The sequence below is a fragment of the Heptranchias perlo genome, chromosome 29 (assembly GCF_035084215.1).
Source record: "Heptranchias perlo isolate sHepPer1 chromosome 29, sHepPer1.hap1, whole genome shotgun sequence".
NCBI classification, from domain to species: Eukaryota; Metazoa; Chordata; class Chondrichthyes; order Hexanchiformes; family Hexanchidae; genus Heptranchias; species Heptranchias perlo.
In genome coordinates this window covers 17,921,522-17,942,803 of record NC_090353.1, presented here as the reverse complement: position 1 = coordinate 17,942,803, position 21,282 = coordinate 17,921,522, and the positions used below count along the sequence as shown (strand labels likewise).

The following is a 21,282-nucleotide window of genomic DNA, read 5'->3' as shown; positions in this document are numbered from 1 at the left end:
GATCTACGTGCTCCTCGACACTCACGCAGGTACACGACCCTGACCTCTCCCCTACTGATGCGTCAGCTCAAGGGACTCTGGCAAAATGCAGGTTTGCCTTCAAACTGCAGCTTTGCTTTAAATGAAACAGTGGGACGGGACTATAAGCAGAATGTTGTGTGAATGAAAATACTCCAGGCCGACAGGTACCTGGTTCTATTTACGATATTCGGTTAGAAACTAATTAAGATGCACTTACAGTGCAGCAGCCTGAGATCAGTCACTGCAGTTTGAATTCCAAGACAGAACCCTGTTTATATTGACAGGCTCCTTTCTGGCTGTAAGTTTAACAGCCTCGTTTGGGAACGAACTCTGTAAATGCCTGGATACACACAGGGGCAGAATTATCTCCCAAAAGTAAGAAATGTAATGCCCGAGAATTTCCTCGGAGCTTCTGCCACTGTAACTTTGATGCAGGTTGGGCGGAAACCCCATTTACTCGTGTAAATGGGGTTTCTGCCAAAGTTACGATGGCGGAGTGGGAGTAGAACCCGAGGAAATTCCCGACATAAATGTTTAGAGAGCAGCGGGGAAGAATCCCTGTTCTCAAGATTTAAATTAAAGTTATTTAGGTTTACAAGAGCCTGGAGGATCCAACACCAAACAAGCCTTTTGCAAGCAGCACACTGGATTTACGCTCCACCCTGTGTCAAACCGAAGTGGTGTGAGACTACCGTCTGCAGGGTCTCTCGCTCTGCTAGGTCCTGACTTCCCATTACACTGCAAGTTTCGCATCAGTCAGAAGCTGAAATCATTGTGCACCAAAGCCGAACGTGCAAGTGTAAACACACCCTAAATCACCTTGCTTAAAGGAGAAGCTTTAGGGGTCAAGTACACACCCTGCACGAGCTGCCCAGCCTTCATTCCTATTCTAATATCTGCAATTTTAATCCCTGCATTCAAGACAGCCATCAGTGAAGCATAATGGAGACAAAAAAGATCCCGTTGTATCTCACCGGCTTCCTAACAGCAAGCCCATCGGTCTCCATGTTCACTATAAGCAGTCTCTCTCTCTGCCCCACCCCCTATCTATGCCAGGATTTCAAATCCACTTCACTGTTTAGCTGCTGAAATGAGGCATACGAAAATCAGCAAGGAAATTTGAACGAGTTAAGCCAGTTGTGGATAGGAAATGTTTTGCAAAGTAGTGAGCAGTGTAAGTAGCTTGGTTAACTTCCAGATAGTTCCCTATTAAAATACACATTAGCAAATCTCCTGTGGCATTGCTCACAGTAAGTCAGAGACTGCACAGTTTATAAGGACAGGAATATTATACCATGTGTCGCTTTAAGGCCAGAATATGGAGTTGCCATGAATCCTTGAAACAAATGGTTAGACATAAGGCTGCAGATGAAACCTTAGCTTAAAGAAACCGGTTTAGTGTTGGAAAGGGGGAGCTGAAACGCAGGATTTTAAGGTTACTTTGCATCTGTAACAGAGACCTGAATGAAGGAGGTAGAAGGTGTCAATTATCCTAACTGTAAGAGTCATTATTTAACAAGGTTAACCTTTCCTATATTTGTTTTAATTTCTGTGTGACCTACTGCAGATCTTGAGAATATGGAAATGAGGGCTAGGGGAACCAGGGCTGCGAGTCAATCATCTGTGAAGAATTACCCTATCGGGTAGAATAAATTTGCCTATGATTAATCATGATACGGATGTGCTACAGGAAGTGTATGACAGCACCTGTCATACACATGACTTTTAACACATTACATAGATGGATATATAGTGATTTTTTCTTGTGCTGATCACAGTGAGGGATGTTGATGATGGGGAATGGAACACTTTCACGTTAATCTTCTAAACTCAAGTCTGAGAGATTTCCAGCATTCCCCAGAGATCAGATCCAGCCCGCATTATGGTGATGTGAGGCTCTGTGCAGAAACACACACAGACAGCCTGCTTCCATCTCCTGGGGCTAAAGCATCCTACAAGGAAACCAGAGCCCATTCCAAGGGCAACAACATCCTTGCAGCAAAGCCTGGAGTCAAGCACCAGGACACACAATGTATGAGAATGTCTCACCATAGCACAAGTGACATGAAATCAATGTCAGTTACTTAGTTGGTTAGAGTAAATCTAGTTCATTACCAGGAAAAATAATTGTTTGTAATAGATGTTTTATTGAGTAGATGTTTCATTCAGCAGGCTAACTGAATCTGGAAACTCCAGAGATCAGATGTTTATCCAAAGCTAGAAACCCTAATGATTGATCTGCTGATTGGGTGTTGTGACTGGATTTGTTGACATCACATGAATACAATGAGCCAATCTGTTTAGTGAAAGCATTCTCGGATCTGTTCCGCAGCCCAAGCAAGCTGTGTCCAGGTGGTCAAGCAGGGACTGCTCAAGATTCCAACCAGGCTCTACCCGGTTGGCCAACCAGACACCGCTGAGGCAGGTAAATCAAGCTCTGCTCAGATGTCTGGGAATGCTTTGCCCAGGTACCCAAGTAGACACGGTCCAAGCAGCCAAGCCAGATCAGCCATGATCTCATTGAATGGCAGAACAGGCTCAAGGGACTGAATGGCCTACTCCTGTTCCTATGTTCATTGCCCAGAGAGGCCACAACCGGGGATTCGTGGCAACTGTACCCGGCAGTCAGGTAAATGGTAAGGGGGGAGGGGGCTCTGGATGCAATCGAGGGGACGGGGGAGGGGATCCCTCGGCCAGGGAGGACCAAGGCTTCCTTGTGAGACGAGGAGGAGCACTCCTGCTCCTTCTGGCCCACAAGGAGTCCCAAAATAACATTTTTCAAACTTACCTGCTCCCCCGCTCCGGCCTCCAACTAAAATTGCAGATCACGTCCCAGTGACACCTTCGGGAACCGATCTGCTTATTTAAAGAAGGATCCCGCTCGCCTGCTCAGAAGTGCAGGTTAACATCGGGACACAGCGGGAAGGCAGCGGGATCAAAGGCGGTAAGTCGCCGCCCTCATTTTAATAGCCTCCTACCCGCTCGGTTTCCAACAGGCTGGGGGGGGCGGGGGGGGGGGGACAGGGAATTGAAATCGGGGGCATACTGTCAGGCACACCCCAGTGGATTTACAGTAACTGCCGTGTAACATGCACATCATGTGACAAAATTACAACCACCTCTGGAGGAAAAGTCATGGTGAACGTTTCCAGCAAAGGCCAATCTCACAGCCACGCAGCTGCACAGTAATGGCCACCCTATTCACAGATATATGAAGCAAAGATGAAGCTGGAACGAGTTACTGGATCCAAGTGATGGCAACGTTATTCGCAGTTTATGAGCTTTGACCTGACCCAACCCCCCCCGGGTTACAGGATTACAACAGAATATGTTCATTCCAGATTCAAGAACATGTGGGTCAGAGTAAACAGCCTCTCTCTATAAGCCTGATATGGAAGCTCAAGTCTAGTGTAAGCTCCCAGTTCAGTATTTTGTAATCAAGCATAAGTTAATCCAATATTTAGTCTAATTTTTGATATATTATATACCCCATGTCTCACACTAAAGCTGCTGTCTCTGGAACTGGAATAATATGCCAGTAACTATACAGACCAGTGATGGGTGGACAGAACTAGGGTAAAGGGCACTGCGCTTGGAGTCATTTAATGATGAAACATTCGGTGACGTGAGGTTGAAGATCATGGAGAGAGATTGCACACAGCCATTTAAGGAGCTAGTGAGAAGGAAATGAGCTGTTCATTCCAACAGTAATAATTGCAGCACTCAGCAAGTGAGGCAGAATAGGGTACCGAGTTGATTGATCCCAAAAAAGACCAGCAACCACAATTCAAAGAATCCAACATCAGATAGCAAGAGATTTCAGCACAATTTAGAGCATTTATAAAACACATGAAAGGGGAATGATATTCTAATGCCAGGAATAATTGGAATGCAAAAATGAAGAATTGATATAACTCCTTTTAACCCTTTACCAACTGAGTGAAATAGTATTCAGTATGAGAACGATTTTTGTGCCTCCTCTCCTGCACGTGCCAACTTGCACTGCCATATGTTCCCAGTGACACCAAACCCCTCCACAGTACCTCACGCGGGTGGCCATTTCTCATGTGGGAGCCCAGACAGTGAGTATTCACTAAATGTTTGACCTGGAGGCAACAGAGCAGAGTTTGATCCTGTCCTCACTTCAATCTCTCTCTCTCACGCACACACTTTCCAACAAGGGCCACTAAATAGCAATCGCGAGCTCGAGCCCAGGCTGATTTTTTCCCTTCCCTGGTGCTGAGGCAATTGTGGCTCCCCCCATAGCTACAGCAGAGTTTCACTTTACTAGAAGAATCCGCCCTTTGCTTTTTCTTGGCAATAACACAGGAAGGACAGCAAACCAAGCCACCCAGTATCAGTGTCAAGAGTTACCCTGCCAAGGAAAGTGAGAGAGAAAATGAATCACAGCACAACATCTTGAGAGAAACAAAATATAGGTATGTACCCAGCCCTATGCTGCCCAAGGGAATGTAGGGTTTTTAATCCCAATTATCAGCACTGGAAGCCTTAAATCCCATAACAGTTGATCCCCGCTGTGCAAATTTATTTAATGCACTTCACAGCAAGTTAGGACTGAAAGCAACCGGCAGCCAACTGGAAATTCCAACATCCCATCCCTTTCTTTCCATGTGTAATGTGTTGGACCAGGATTAACAAAATGTGCTGTTCAGGAAGCTAACAGTGAACAAATGGTTTAAAGTCAGACACATTACTTATGGCTCATGAGATTTTTGTATTCAGAAAACACAGAATATTTCAATAAATGTTTTGTGTTTTCTAAATTGCAAGTTCTTTCTTTTAAATCTCTGCTCAGGGCTACATTAAGGAAATCCCAGTGAAGATTAAAATATAAGAAAAGGCCATTCTGTCCATCCTTCTATTACTGTAACTCTCCTATTGATGCCCTCCCTCTAGAACATTGTTGTTGTTGTTATTAATTCTCCCATTGAAGAAGAACCTGCATTTATATAGAGCCTTTTAGGATGTCTCAAAGCACTTCACAGACAGTAAAATACTTTTAAAGTGTAGTGACTGTTGTAATATAGGGAAATGCAGCAGTTAATTTGCACACAGGACGGTCCCACAAACAGCAATGAGATAATTGACCAGAAAATTTGCTTTTTTAAAACTAATGTTGGTTAAATATTAGCCAGGACAACTCCCTTGCTTTTCTCCAAATAGTGCCATGGAATTTTTACATCTACCTGAGGGGTGACAAGGCCTGACAGTGCAGCACTCCCTCAGTACTGCACCGAAGTGTCAGCTTAGATGATGTGCTCAAGTCTCTGGCGTGTGGCTTGAAGCTATGTGCTTCTGGCTCAGAAGTGAAAATGCTACCACTGAGCCAAGGTTAATTCGTCCATCGAAGTCCACACTTCTGGTACATTATAGTGGTGTGGGAACGGTATTCCTTATATAGTTCCCACCACAGTATAAAGAATACAAACCTACACTGCAATTTAAAGAATACAGTTACCACCATAATACAGAAAATACAGCAAGTAATGCGTATGCCGATGTCACAGATGTGATATCTGCATATTGCTGGACCTGAACTTTGTTAAGAAAAGAATGAGGAAAAAAAAAATTCACTTTAAATTCTGAAGAAAACTTTTTTAACCAATCCACCACGTGAAAAAAATCCAACAATTTGTGGTAAAAATTGATCCTTACCAATTGTAGGTTTAGCCCCTCAATCCTCTTCTGGGTGGGGTAGGAGGAAGCTGCTCTCTGCTGCCCCAATAAAAACTCCAAATTTGTCATATGAGAAATTAAAGCACACCTGCATCCTCCTGCTCCCCTGTTCATGAATTGCAGTATCGTGCCCTCATACTGCCTAACATGCACTAATCATTTTGAGGGAACTGTGACTGGGGTGTGTATCATGTAACAGTGCAGAGAGGCACAAAATGACTGATCCCAACAGTAAAGGGATAAAGCTGGGAAAGTAAAACCAGAGAATCCCCATCTGTCCGCCCTCCACCCGTCCTGCGTGACAAGGCCTGGCCTCTGTTTCTCTCTCACAGGACCCAGCCTTACCGCATCTCTCTCTCACTCTTCTTCCCCCTCTCCCCAATGCCTTCTTGCAACAGATGAGCTGAAATTGAGATCTCTCTGCATGGTGAATTGTGGGGTTGAACTTGTACCCTGACTGCTCTGTGGGACAGCACAGTGTTGGGCTCTAAGCCACTGCCACACAATGCCAGTCCTGGAGGGTAGGTGGACGCCACACTCACCCTACCCTATGTGGCTGATCTAACCAACTGAAGCACAAACAAACCATAGTTTGATTAACCACCCCTTCCCTACACCAAATAACCATCTCTAGATTCACTGATCCTTCATCTGCCCCTGAAATCCCAAGTTATTTTTAATCCGGACTGCTTCGCAGCTTTTCTTCCGGAAGCATCTGACATATAACTACACTGATCCCAAAAGCCAACTGAAACCCAATGTACAAATCATGCACCAGCCCCAATCACTTTAAGATAAAATTCAAAAACATAGTGTGGAAATATCTTGAGTTATTGAGGACTGTATTAGCAGTGAATTTTAAAGAAAAAAATTAAATTGGACTTTAGCCAAAGAGCAGTTTTTTTCCTTGATTTTTTTTTCTTTTAAGGTGCTGGTTGGTTGCTAAAGTGATAGTTTTCTTTTTTTTCCATTTTAGGACCCCCCCCCCCCTCTTTTATAAAAAAAAGAGCAGTGATTATTTTCCCCTCATAATTACTTGTCAGTTTGGGGAATTTCCATCAGCGATAGTTTAGAGACGCTCCCTGATTCGGCTGTTTGCTGAGCCAGTGGGGGCGGATCCCAGTAACTCCAGCCTGGTACAAAAAGGGGCAGTGATCCATCGGGCACCACAGAAGAGAGAGACAGCGAAGAAGAAGAATAAAAAATAAATACGAATAATAATAACTCTTCCTGTATAAACCCGGCTCAGCAAAAGATGAAGCTGCCTTTCGCCGGACCGCTGTGCATCGTCATCTGCGCGGCGAGTTTCACCGAGGGAGCGGCCGGCCACCCCGCCGGCAAGAAGGGCTCTTCGGCCAAGGACAGGCGGATGCAGTTCGCCTCCTGGGACGAGGTGAACCTCATCGCTCACGGGCTCCTGCAGCTGGGCCACGGCCTCAAGCAGCATGTGGAGCGGACCAAAGAGCAGCTGAAGAGCGTCTCGGAGCAGCTGGGCGCTCACAACCGCACGCTGGACGAGCTGGCCGGGCGAGTCAGCGAGCAAAGGGAAGAGCTGGAGAGCCGCCCGGGCGGCCACCTGCTCCAGGTCTCCGCCGGCCTGCGGGAGAAGGTGGAGGAGATGGGTGAGGACAGGCTGAGGATGGACAGGGCGCTGCAGAGCTTGGAGGAGAAAGTTGGCAGGATTGCGAACGGAAAGAAAGCTGAAAGTGGCCTGAACTATAACACCATCCGAGTAAGTGCCCCAGCTACATTTAAGGAGTGATATTATTCACATCATTAAGGGTCTTTTTATTGTGAATTTTCAGTCTATAAAAGAGAACGAATTATGCCTCAAAAGGTATGAGCTTCATATTTAAAGTGCATCACTTGTTCGGTAATAATACACTTTAATTTATTGTATGTGAATAATGTAAAAACACTTTGGGGAAAGTGCTGTACTGCCTACCTGTGACGATTTGCAGTCATTTTGAGCTTAAAATTTGATCATTTGAATTCAGCAATGTTAATAACAATGGGTTTAATTCTTAATTTGAATTAATAGTGGATTGTAGCTAGTGTGTACTTGGTCAGGCTGAAAGTGACACTGACATCTGCAATCAGAAATGCTAACTCTGCAACACTTAAAGTTTGAGTTTTTAACTAGGCTACTAACCTGATTTAGTCAGAAAGTGTATTTTTAAAAAGTGCTCCCAGCTGGTATAGAAACCTCCCTTCTCCTGTTACCTTCCTGTTCAGTTTAATTACAACTAAAGGTCAGGAACTGGCATCAGCTTGAGAAATACTCTTAACTGTAAATCTGACCTTCAGAAACTCTTGATTATTGGAAACCCAGCAATAGTGAACGAGTGGAACATGTCCAAAGAGAAGTTGACGTCTTAATGTCCACAAAATAGGCAATGATGCAGCCTCAAACAGCTGTGTGGGAGGCAATCGTGCAGCGCGTGTGGAGCTCTTTTGCATGTGACAGTGCTAGCTGTGGGCTAGGGATATGCTGCAGACTCTGCTCAGCACTTGCTGCAGTCTGCACTGTACAGCTGCAATTAAATTCAATAATTAAATATACTTAACAGTGAGTTTGCTGAAAAAGTAAGTACAATACAGGCTACGAAGAGGGAGAGAAGAGAACTGGCATTTATATAGCACCTTTTTAACACCGTGCTGATATCCCAAAGTAATTTTTAAAGAATGAACGGATTTAGATTTTTTTTTTGAAATGTAGGCAAACGTCTGCCAATTTATGCAGAGCAAGATCCCACAAACAGCAAATGAATAAATGACCAGAAAATCTGTTTGGTCAGTTGAGTGAAGAATGATGGCTAGGATAATGGACGAAATCCCTTTAAATAATAGCATAGGATCTTCTACGTCCACCCGAGCAGGCAGTTTAACATCTGCAACACCATCTCCGTACTGCACTGAAGTGTCAGCCTAGATTATGTGCTGAAGTCCTGGTGTGGTGTTTGAAACCGCAATCGTGTCTCTCGTGTGAGAATGCCTCCAACTCAATTGAGTGGACACTAAAATCACAATGGGATAAAGCTAGTTTCCTGAGGTTAGAGGGACGGGTTCTTAAACACGGTTGATGTTTGATACATCTTTGACATGGGCACACAACTAACCTCCCAACCAGATATTGTCTGTATAAAAGTAGTGTTTAAGTTGGAAATTCCCAGATGTTCTACATTTTATTTTTAACCTTTACTGAACTTTAAATACTTTTTTTTGCAGTCCATGATGGAAATTCAAAACAGAAACATTGATGAGCTGCTGACAAGAATTAAGGACCAGCAGTGGCAGCTTGACAAGCAAAGCATTCAGATCAAGATTCTGCAAAGCAATGTACGTGACCACTGTATTAAATAGACATAGGCAAGGAACATGCCTCATATTAAATATACATGGGTGTGTTATGTGACCACAATAGCAACTATTAAATATACATGGACAACGTAGGATACATGACCATGATAAATATGGTCAGAGCAGGAAGGCCCCAGTCTGAGTTAACTGGTCTCTGCCAAGATAGTGGAAGGAGCCTACTTTGGCTTACTACCCCTGAAATGGTGGAGAATCAAAATCAGCCAGGGTTCCTGATCACTTTCCAATAACTCCAGCTTTTATTGTAAGTGTGGGGACATTGGGTGAGAATAGGATTAGCCTCAGCTCTGATGCCATCCCATATTGTTGAGTGGTCTGCCAGGAGTCACTGAGCTCACCGAAGGAAAGTGACTTGGGCAAGGTACCAGAGCGCCAGCATGGAAATGTACACAATGCGATCGAAAGGGAGAAAGCTGAAATGCACAGTACCAACACATTGATCAGGAGTAGAGGCCAAGGCAGCATTACATATCCAAACACTTTTTATTAACTGGCTGCTTTATCCGATGCTATTTGGTGTAACACTGTCTAAGTCCAGGAGCTTGATGCGCATGGAATCCTGAACTGTTAATGATGGACAATGAGCGAGTCTTAATTTCTAATGTGCAACTTGACCCAGTTTCTTTTCTCCAACTACAGCTGCAAGAAAGCAAACTGCAACTCAAAGAGAGCCCAGGGTGGAGATCGATTCTCAAAGGAAGAGTGGAGGTGATTCCTCGCACACGCAGCAGTACGGAGCCGAGGCTAACCGACAGTAAGTAATCCTTGTTAGCTGAAAAATTGCTGTAAAATTCACGCACTGATTAAATCAAGCCAACACTGCAGGTGGGAGAACAGCAAAATCTGAAAAGACGCCCCCTCTCCCCTTTGGTCTCAGTTGCCTTTACCCTCAGCTACATTTGGTCATTTAGATACGTGTTTTACTTTAAAATTAAACCACAAAATCCTTCAGATTTGCTGATTTATTCCACAGGGAACAGTTGCTGTTTAAGAAATGGAATATATCAATGAGGACAATTCCACATTGCCGTTGCAAGATCTTTGAGAAACAAATCACTCCAACTACATGCAAAGACAGACCTATATGGACACGTGCAAACAGCTCCACACACAGGTGTGAACAAACATGCACATGCAAACATACAACACATAAGCACTGACACACAGATGCATTCACAGACACATGTCACTCTGTTTCTCAGCAGTGAACCAACAGCTGTATATTGGGGACTCTAAGAATGTGTTTGAACCTCTTAACCTGGGATTCCAAGTCGACAGATGTCTGCTACACTGATGTTAGTGGAATGGAGAGCCAGCTAGACTCTCTGAACAAACTGTGCAGAACACAGCAGCAAATGGAATGTCTTCCTGGCTGCTGGCCAACTAGGAGAAAGGGCACTCTGAGTAACGGATAGAGAGCGAAACAGGCAAATTCCTGGGAGACTCTTTGCCTATAAACAGACTGACTTTAGACCTGCTGTACATTCTACAAAGGTTTTAAAAAAAGAATTTATTGGAAAAGAACAACAAAGTTCTTTTATTCCATGAATCTAGGAGTCAGGACATGAGAACACCCCCCCGCCCCCCCCACACCACCCCTTGTCTAATTACTGCCAAATATAAGTGAGTGAGTCTGAGGGCCAGTTTTTAAACAGCAGGACTGTGGAGCATTAAATACTAGCAATAAACAGCAGGACTGTGAGCATCTGCAAAAGCCAGGTTAATATTTAGGGTGTACAACATGAATCTGTATAGATACTGACAACTTGCTGTACATTTTCTGATTTTAATCTTCAAACCTCCAGCATTTGTGCTGTTTCTAGTTTTTTTTTTAAAGCAGGAGTCTGTGCCGTTTAAGGCTCAGTGCATTTGATGAATTATTCCAGCCATGCTCCCAGGTCCAGGCAGGCCTCGTGCTCTGAGGCTGATCACTGCATGGAGGCTGTCCCCCTGAACGATGCTGACGCTGCTCTGATAGGGCAGAAAATGAGGAGGAGGAGGACTCTCCCAGACAATGGGCTGTTTTAGGAATTTCTTACGAATGAAATACGGCAGCTATGGCCCGCAGCCAACTGGGTGAAAGTTGAATCTTCGATGAGCTGGCCGCAAGCTGGGAGGAAATACTAAAGACTTTTATCTGCAGAATAGGAGCGAACCGTTAGTTTTTTTTTGTTTTTAAATAAAACTTGTGTGAGTATCGTGGCATGAAGCCGAGTGAGTGAAAGTTGAAAAGCCTGATTCATAACAGCTTCCCACTTCAGTCCTGAACTTTGTGGGTTGTTATTTTCTCCTTGTATGATCGCTTCCCTCCTACAGATTTTTTTATTACAATTCTGCCCACAACACACTGACCTTTCCCCCACTTCCAAACCAGCCAGCTAATGGAAAGAGCCAAGTGTGTTGAAGGTGAAGACGGAGAGACCGCCAGTCTTTGCGGAGGCGTTAAACTTTGGGACATTTTTCTTGGATTTAGCTTCACAACCCCCGCATTTCCCCCCCTCCAAAAGAGGGCTTTATTATCTGGGTAAATGTAGCAGGACTCAGGAATGAAGTGAGTCACTGTGCTTCACTTTACTGGATATAATCACGTGTTGCCACCTTCCCTTCAGGAGGCAGAAGAATATACATTTTATCCCTGTAGTATGACCTATAAGAAAGAATCCAATAAATAATCAGTTAAAAGTGCTTCATTTCTGACACTGGAGCATTGAATTCCCTAAATTAAATTTATAGGAGTAGGCCATTCAGCCCCTTAAGTCTGTTCTACCATTCAATTAGATCATGGTTGATCTGTACCTCAACTCCATTTACCTGCCTTTGTTCCTTTTAAACCCTTTTTGAGGAAAACTGGGAAAATCTCTGATCTATACACAGTGACCATCCAGCCATTCATATTTTTTCCCAACAAATCCTATTGTAACTGGAGTTGCAGGCTGCAAGTTGTATATCATGCTGTTTAGACAGTGAACCTGCAACAATGACCAACACTGAGCATCAAAATACATAATGAATGTAAAACTGGAGCAGATTAGACACCCAACTACATTAAAACCATTTTCTAGAAAGTTACTGTTCAAAGTGTTAGAAGCTGCATAATCCATTTACTGAAGTTTAAACACTGATCTTCTTCCCCCAACCATTTTTAGATGTAAACTGGAACCTAATCCATTACTTAAAAAGCTCCAGCCTGAAAAGCCCCTTTAAATGGAGCGTGAGTATTTTAAACATTAAGCTGTCAGAACCATGCAATTACTTCAGCAAAAGTACCTCCAAACCAGATGTGGCTATCTGTTAAACAGCAGCTCAACTGTTTTGTAAAGTAGGTGAGTCTTAGACTGGGCTGTTCAACTGTCTGCGCTAAATGTTTATCCATATACAGTGAATGTACACCTTGAGCTATACATTTACTGTGTACATCATATGTCCTGCACTATGCAGTCACCATATACAGCAAATGTACATCACAGCCTGTGCTATATTTTAAAGCATACATTAAACTTGCATTGTATATCCTATGCTATGCAGCCACCATATACAGCGAACGTACATCAACAATAACTTGAATTTATAGAGCGCCTTTAACATGGAAAAATGTCCCTAGATGCATCAGAGGCGTCAGGAAAAATGGTCAAAGAGGTGGGTTTTAAGGAGAGTCTAAAAGGTGGTGAGGCAGAGGGGTTTAAGTACATAATTACAAACCATAGGGCTCGGGGCTGAAGGCACGGCCGCCAATGGTGGGGTGAAGGGAGGGTGAGATGCACAGAGCCTGAAGTCAGAAGTTGAGGGGGGAGGGGGTGGGGCTGTAGGGCTGTAGGAGTTTCCAGAGATAGGGAGGGATGAAGGTGTGGGGGTGGATTTAAATACTAGGATGAGAATTTAAAATTTATGGTGTTGGGGTACTGAGAGCCAATATAGATTAGCGAGGACAGGGGGTGATTGGCGAGCAGAATAGGATATGGTTAGCAGAGTTTTGGATGAGCTGAAGTTTACGGAGATATGAGCATTGGGAATGCGGGTTTCAGCAGAAGATGGGATCTGATAAGAGCGGAGGCGGGCGATGTTAGAGGTGGGAGTAGGTCTTTGCGATGGAGAGGATATAGGGTTGGGAAACTTAGCTATGGGTTGAATAGAATGCCGAAGTTATAAACAGGGCTGATATAGTCACCTCCTCCGCTCTACGCTCACCATATATAACAAGTGTACATCACACATCCTCTGCTATGTACTCACCATATATAACAAGTGTACATCACACATCCTCTGCTATGCACTCACCATATATAACAAGTGTACATCACACAGTCTGCACTATACATTCGCCATATAGAGCAATTGTACATCACACAGCCTGCACTATACGTTCCTGAGGGGTGATTTTAAACCCCAAGAACGGGTGGGTTGGGGGCTGGTGGGAGTTGAAAATAGTTGTTTTTTTGGGTTGCAACAACAACATTTTCAGACTTTGCATTCCCAGTGGGAAGCCTGTACTTTTACGCGCTGATGTTAAATCCGGAAATAAAGCCGGGTTGCGGTCACGACCCAAAAAACAACTGTTTTCAACTCCCACCCGTTCTTGGGGTTTAAATTCACCCCCTTGATCTCCATTTAACATTAACTGGTAAAAGCTTTGATACAAATTGCACCAAGACACTCGAGCTTCAAAAAGTTCAGTTCACCAAGTGCCGAAATTATTTCTGTTATGATATAAAGTGTTGAACAGACAGTCCCTGCATGAGTGACTGCTCTCAGCAGGGAATTGGTGACTGAGCAGGGAAACCAGCAACAGAATGCAGCACTAAATGGGTTTAAAACTAGAGGAAACAACCACTAATGGTTCTGCAAATGTTAATTGTCTCAAGTGACCCAGTACTCTCAGATTAAGCCGTATGGAATGCCTGACTGCTTTTACAAGGAGGGGCACAGAAGGGTCCCAGAATAACTAGGTAAAAGTTCATGTTTACTTCAGCCTCAAGAAAAGCCCCAGCCCTCTTAATCCTTTCACCTTGAACGGCACTGAGCTGCTGCTGTTACATGAGAGCTTTAAAAAAAATGCAGCAAAACAACAGGGTGACCTGCAGCTAAAATATAGAGCCTTACCTAAAAACAACCAGATTAAAACTTGGCTCTGTAACTCATACCTCAAAAGTTAAACAAAAAATAGGAAGCAGCTGGTGTGTAGAATTCACCAAGATGTTCAGCAGGGTCAGAACTAAAGTACTGAAAAATCATGATTCGTTTTCATCTGCTCTTTATTTGAATGTCCACTTTCAGTTGGGAGAAATTTAAAATTGATCATTTATATTCCTGCTGCCTGGGTGATACTAGCATTGTCCTTGGCCAGAGTGAAAAATAGATCCTCTTTTAGTTTCTATCGATAAAATAACAAAAGTTATTAAATCCAAAACAGGATAAGCTTCATCCAAAATCCAATTAAAAAAAAAGTAAAAAGCTTTTGAATGTCATTGGGCTGAATCCTTGATGCTTTCTTCACTAATTTATTTCAATATAAACTAGTTGCTTAAAAAGGGCGGGTGAAATAATAGAGCTAAAAATAGGGCAAAATTTGCTACACCGTGCATAGTCGTGCTTATTATGCTCACACCCAGTGACTCACACTTTTCTGGATCTCTAGCCCTGGTTGCTAAGAGGTTGTTTCCCCTGGCTGGAGAGTCTGGAACTAGGAGTCATCGTCTCAAGATAAGGGGTTGGCCATTTAGGACCGAGATGAGGAAAAATTTCTTCACTCAGTGTTGTGAATCTTTGGAATTCTTTACCCCAGAGGGCTGTAGATACGCAGTCTTGAGTATATTGAAGACTGAGATCGATGGATTTTTGGACACTAAGGGAATCAAGTGATATGGGGATAAGACGGGACGGTGGAGTTGAGGTAGAAGATCAGCCATGATTCTATTGAATGGCGGAGCAGGCTCAAGGGGCCTTATGGCCTACTTCAGTTCCTATTTCTTATGTTCTTGCTCGGGCAGAAGTGTATTTGAAGAGTTGAGTGGGGACATATCCCAAGGCAAATAATAAATTGTGGGGAGGGGGCATGTGCTCCCTCCCAGTGGTTGTGCGACGCTCACACTTACTCAGCCTTTCACACCTATAGCCACTCATCCCCAGTATGTTCAGCTGTGGGGTAAGGAGCTTTTATATTGCACCACAAGAGCTGAACTTTCAACAGTTGCACAAATCCTAGCGTGTTGGCAGTGCTGAGCTGCCAAGGTACAAAGTTCAGGCAAACAATGCTCACCTTTCGCTGCTTGTCACAAGAAAGAAAAATGCAATTCTATTTCACAAGAATCTGAAACTTCTCTGTTCAGAGTTGTACCGTTCCCTTTGCAGGGGGTAAAACGTACACATTTATTAAATTATAAAACTTACTCTCATCACAATGTTTAAGGGGATATAAATTCGTCCTAGCTGGTAGCGCAAAACTTGTTGGGCGGTTAAAGCACATGTCAAAGTCTAGTTTAATGTTACTCTTGCGCCTTCTAAAGATGAGAATTACAAAGCAAGCACAGGATAAAACCAGTAGCTGAAACAAACTGAAGGGGTGGGGTGGGGTGGGGGGTGGGTCTCCGTTTGTTCCCTGGGCACGCCACAAATTTAGCAACAACTTATACCTATATAGTGCCTTTAATGTAGAAGAATGTCCCATGGTGCTTCAGAGGTTTGATTCAAAAATGAAACAGACACCGAGCCAAAGAAGGAGATAGTAGGAGATGGAAGTAGGCAGTCTTGGTGATAGAGGATATGGGTTTGGAATCATAACTGAGATTGATAGATTTTTGTTGGTCATGGAACCAAGGCGGGTAAATGAAGTTAAGATACAGATCAGCCATGATCTAATTGAATGGCGGAACAGGCTCGAGGGGCTGAATGGCCTACTCCTGTTCCTATGGAAGTTGAGCTCGGGGTTGAATAGGATGTTGACAATGTGATCAGTCTGGAAAAATAAAATCACTCTCTGGCACATAGGGCACAGGGGTTACCTGCGTGAGTACTTCGAAACACAGCAATCAAAGTAAAAAGAGCAGAGAAATCCCTAAAACCTACTGAGTGCACTATCTATTTTTTTTCCCTGTAGAACTTCCCTCTGACTGTCACCAGCTCTTCCTTGAAGGACAACGAACCACCGGTGTGTACAGAATCCAGCCAATAGGATCACAGCCCTTTGAAGCATTCTGTCAAATGACTGATGGTAAGAATTTGAATATTACTGGAGACTGAGTCTGGGCCTCTCGCTGAAAAGGGGTCAGGGGTCAGCACCTCTCATTGAAATGGGGTCGGGGTCAACACCTCTCACCGAAACGTGGTCAGGGGCCAGCGGCACTCCTGGAATTGGGGTCAGGGGTCAATATCTCACTGAAATGGGGTCAGAGGTCAGCATCTCTCATGGAAATGGGGCCAGCGCCACTCTCTGAAACAGTGTCAGGTGCCAGCGCCTATCACTGAAATGGGGTCAGGGGTCAACACCTCTCACTGAAATGGGGTCAGAGGTCAGCATCTCTCATTGAAATGGGGCCAGCGCCTATCACTGAAATGAGGTCAAGGGTCAGCACCTCTCACTGAAATGGGGTCAGAGGTCCGTGTCTCCCTCTGAGATGGGGTCAGGGGCCAGCGTCCCTTTCTGATGCGGGGCCAGGGGCCAACGCCCGTCTCTGAAAAGGGGCCAGGAGCCAACGGTCAGCGTCTCTCACAAAGGGGATCAGGAGTTGGATCCTATCACTAAAATGGGGTCAGGGGTCAGAGGTCAGCATCTCTCACTGAAATTAGGTCAGGAAGGTCAGCACCTCTCACTGAAACGGGACCGTTACCACTTATGGTCACTCACAGGAATAGGGACGGGACCAGTGCCCTTGGCAGAAATGGAGCTGGAAACTGTTCCAGGTAACAAGGCTGGAGCCACATTGGGTGGGAGGGGGTGGAGTGGGGGAATGGCCGCAACATTGTGGCTTGAACCGGGGGCTAGAACTGCTTGTGGAAACCGAGCCAGAACTGCTCCTGGTTTCCTCTAGTCTAATTGTACATCTCGTCATTCTGTGGAGACTGAAATCCACGAGCACACTTAAACATTTTTGGTCTTTCAACAGAAGGTGGCTGGACTGTGATTCAGAGACGGAGGGACGGGTCGGTGGACTTTGATCGTCTCTGGCAGGCATACAAGGACGGATTTGGCAACCTTACCGGTAAACAGAATTCAGTGACTTTCTTGATCCGACCTGTTTAAAGGTGTTAGCTTGTTTCATAAAAGACCAGGGTAGTGGTTGGGGGAGGGGGAGGTAGGGTGTGGCAGTGGTTGGGGGAGGGGGGTGGGGTGTGGCAGTGGTTGGGGGAGGGGGGGTGTGGCATGGTTAGGAACAAAATCAGTCAATGTTTCTGCTTCTGATCATCATCCAATACAGCCCTGATGCCAGGTGAGGACAGTATTGGGTTTGGCTGTGGTGCTCCCTCTGGTGAGATACTAGAGTGCACTTTTGGAACCAGTACCCCAGCGAGAGCCAACGCCACCAAGAGGAAGGGAGAAAACAGGGGGAAAAAAATAAAGATAAACACTTCATTCTTCAGATCTAAAATATGGGCAGACGAAGCTCTTAAACAATCTATAAAAAGAAAGGCTTGCATTTATATAGCACCATTCACAACCTCAGGACGTCCCAAAGCATTTCAGCCAATGAAGTACTTTTGAAGTGTCGGCACTGTTGTAATGTAGGAAACGCGGCAGCCAATTTGCGCACAGCAAGGTCCCACAAACAGCAATGTGATAATGACCAGATAATCTGTTTTTAGTGATATTAGCTGAAGGATAAATATAAAAGTGAAAACTAGAGACGACACCGAAAGGCAATTTAAAAAAAAACAACTCAGCGAATGAATGAAAGGCTCTGTTCTCATCTGATCCCATTCCGGTTTTCCTGATTTCAGGTGAATTCTGGTTAGGTCTGGAGAAACTTTACACCATCATGCGTCAGGGGGGCTATCTCCTGCGCATCGACCTGGAGGACTGGGAGAATCACACGGAGTACACAGAATATCCCTTCAGCCTTGGCAGCGAGGCCACTGACTACACCATGACACTCAAGAGCCCCATTTCTGGAACCCTCAAGAATGCTATCAGTGAGTCGAGCGGTCTGCGCTTTTCCACACGAGACCAGGACCACGATCTGAAATTCAACATGAGTTGTGCCAAGCACCTGACAGGTCAGTACCAAGGCAAACCCAGCAAATGCTTGAACATAGCCATACGGGCAATCGAGCATTCCTTCCTGGCCTCTCTCTCGAGAACTTGGGATGGTCCAGCTCACAGGCAATGCCACAAATACGAAATATACCAGGGCTGCTCACAATGTGGCCCAGGAGCATTCTCCCCACCACCATCCCATGGCCCTCAGCAAATATGAGTTATCCACATCTGCCTGGGCCTGCAACTTGTGTCTGGCACCAAGATATACGAGAGCGAGGAAGGGGAAAGAGGGAGGAGAGAACTGTTAAGTTACCTGTCAGTGCATGCAGGCTCACGACAGGGGTGGAGCCAGAGCTCTGCACTGTGCTGTTGAGATTTTCTGCTTCTGCACTCTCCTTAGTATGGATCAGAGAAAATGAATGGACAGAAAAATCACGGGTTAGGGCCTGCAGAGGTGGGAGATCTGAGTCCCCAGAACGGTAGGCAGCCCAGAGCAGAGATCTACTCTTGTGTTGGTTACCCATGCACATTGGGATCCTGAGGCCTTGGTTGTGACCCACCCATGCTTTTATGTAAATAGGGCACATGATCCTCCAGGGGGAGAGTGTGCACTGTCTATCCAGCCAGCTGAAACCCCAACTGTGCATTTATGAGTAGCTTGGTTTTGAGATTGTTAAACGCGGCGATGGGCCCCATGTGCTGATGGGCCACCCCGCCCCGCCCCGTGATTGGTTCCACGCGCCTCAGACAGTCAGCAGACCCAAAGAATAAACATTTAACATGAGAACTGAACGTGCTGAAGTGACTTGTTTTCTAAATGTTCCAGGTGGATGGTGGTTCACCACCTGCGGACAAGCCAACCTAAACGGCAAATATTTCACCAGCAAGCCCAGGGAGCGACTTGAGAGGAAACAGGGAATATTCTGGAAGCCCTGGAAAGGCAGAAATTATCCCCTGAAGACCACGACGATGATGATTCGCCCGATGGAACTAGAAGCATAAACATCAAAAGCTCAGATTCTGGCAGAGGGACTGTGTGTGTGTGTGTGTGTGTGTGTGTACGTACACGTGAGAGAGAGAGAAATTTAAAACAGCAAAGCAGTCGCTGTTTACATCTGGAACGAGAGTACAATGCAATGTTCTAAAGGAAAAATGGATGCACTGACTAGAGTCTCCAAACATGTATGTTTATCTGTTTATGCAACGAAACAATGCAGCAAATATCCCAGGATTAATGGCTGAGCTACGCAAGCTTTCCCAAAGCGCACAGGCCAATTTAAGCAGCTGTTAGTTTTCCCTTTGAGTGTTTTAAATCCAAGACGAGTACAAAGTAGAAAAATAAAATCAGCTAACTTCTGCAAAACCAGTTTGTGGGCTTCCCCACCCAGTGGCTCAGAGAGTTTATCCAGCGGGTAGCCACATCATACAGAGCAGGAAGATCCCAGGGTTAACCCTCGCCTCGGCCAGAGCAACGTGTGGCATCAGTGCCCCCTAGCATCGAGTGCCAGAATCACTGCCCCTGCTGGAAAGTGGGTGAGTGAGCGTCCCCACACACAAAGAGGGAGAGAATGAGAGAATGTCAGGCAAGAGCAGGATCGGGCTCCGCTGTGATGCTTTCAACAGTCGAGAAACCTGTTAAGACCGTCTAGGCCCATATCTGTGGAACTCTCCAACAAGAGTCACTGCCTTCAGACGAAAGGGGATCTGATGATAAAGAGGAGCAGTTAAAAGCAGTATGTAAAATAACGACAGTCAGAAGATAGGAGAGTCGAGGATGCCATGAGACTGATTGTTTGAACAGACTGAACTCCCAGCAGGGATCAGTGTTTAAAACTCATATCAGACAAACATGAATGGGAAAAAATAGCTTGAAATGCTCTATTTCTATATTTCTATGTTTCTGAAAGGCCAGTCCAGGGCTGCCAGAATCAAACAGACAGCACACTGCTGCCTCTCAAACATCATTAGCTGTCCGAGCACTGATAGGGGCAAATCTCTACCCCTTTTTCCGTCTCTTCAGTAAAACAAGGAGACCCAACAACTGCTCTGCATTTTCTCTAAAATAGAGTCAAGCAGATAAAATGTTAATGATGGAGGCTGTAAAGTAAATGCAGGTGCAGTCTAGGCTCTGGCATAAGCCAGAAGCCACAGCCCTGGCTCCAGGTGCCTCCTATACCATTGCCCCAGTGCCCTGGTCACTATTTATACCAGTTTAGCTGTTACACTTGTAGCTCGATTCCTGCTCAAAGGAATGTGTCCGAGTCATATTGACTTTATCACCATGGCTATGAGTAGCTGTGTGAGAATTGTGACTTAATTGTTTCATTTTTTTGCTTTATGTATTTAAACATTTAATATTCCAAACCTGCCTTTTGTAATTTATAAAATGCTCAGCTTCTCCCAGAAGGGAGTGCGAGTCGGTCTCTATTGTCTGCTGTACATAACCTTTAAAACCTGTTATTTTAATATCAAATGATTTCTTTAATTCAGATTTTTGTCTAAAAAAAACTATTCTTTGGTTTAAATATTTGTCTGGTGTATTTGTTTGTTCTTGTGGCAGGAGTGGGGAGTGTGGGCTATGAAGGGAGTCTGAGCAGGGGGGCCAGTCGTGCCTCTTGTTCCCCATGAGTCATCGGAATGCAGGAATTGCTAGACGAGAAAAGACCACAGTCCCATTTAGTTCACCTTCTACCACCCTGGTAGTCACATGATAAAATGATAATGGAGCTGTTGACTCATCATGCCAATCAATCTCTATCAATTAGTCCACAGCAGAGCCAGACATGAGGTGAGGAAAACCCCAGTGGTGGAAAGATTTGGGAACCATAGGTCCAAAGTCACCTGTTCCTCGCAAGCATGTTACACTTACCACATTGCATGTCTCAAATTACTCATATACTGTATCCCAAAAATGTTATTTTCTGATAGTACCCGTCACTGGCACCAGTCTGGGGCAGGAGCTGGCGAAAGGCCAGGCTCAACACATTCTTTTTAACCCA

General features: G+C 44.8%; 2 protein-coding genes across 2 annotated transcripts in view; one reads left to right on the top strand and one right to left on the bottom strand.

Moving 5' to 3' along the window:
- Positions 1–21,282, bottom strand: part of LOC137299459 (dedicator of cytokinesis protein 7-like) — a 174,570-nt gene that overhangs the window by 101,994 nt on the left and 51,294 nt on the right. The gene's annotated exons all lie outside the window — the stretch shown is intronic.
- On the top strand, positions 6,862–20,808 carry angptl4 (angiopoietin-like 4). Its single transcript, XM_067968198.1, has 7 exons — positions 6,862–7,450; positions 8,947–9,057; positions 9,736–9,850; positions 16,187–16,300; positions 17,193–17,288; positions 18,025–18,300; positions 19,110–20,808. The coding sequence occupies exons 1-7, from the start codon at positions 6,974–6,976 to the stop codon at positions 19,283–19,285; spliced, it is 1,365 nt and encodes a 454-aa protein (XP_067824299.1). The 5' UTR covers positions 6,862–6,973; the 3' UTR covers positions 19,286–20,808.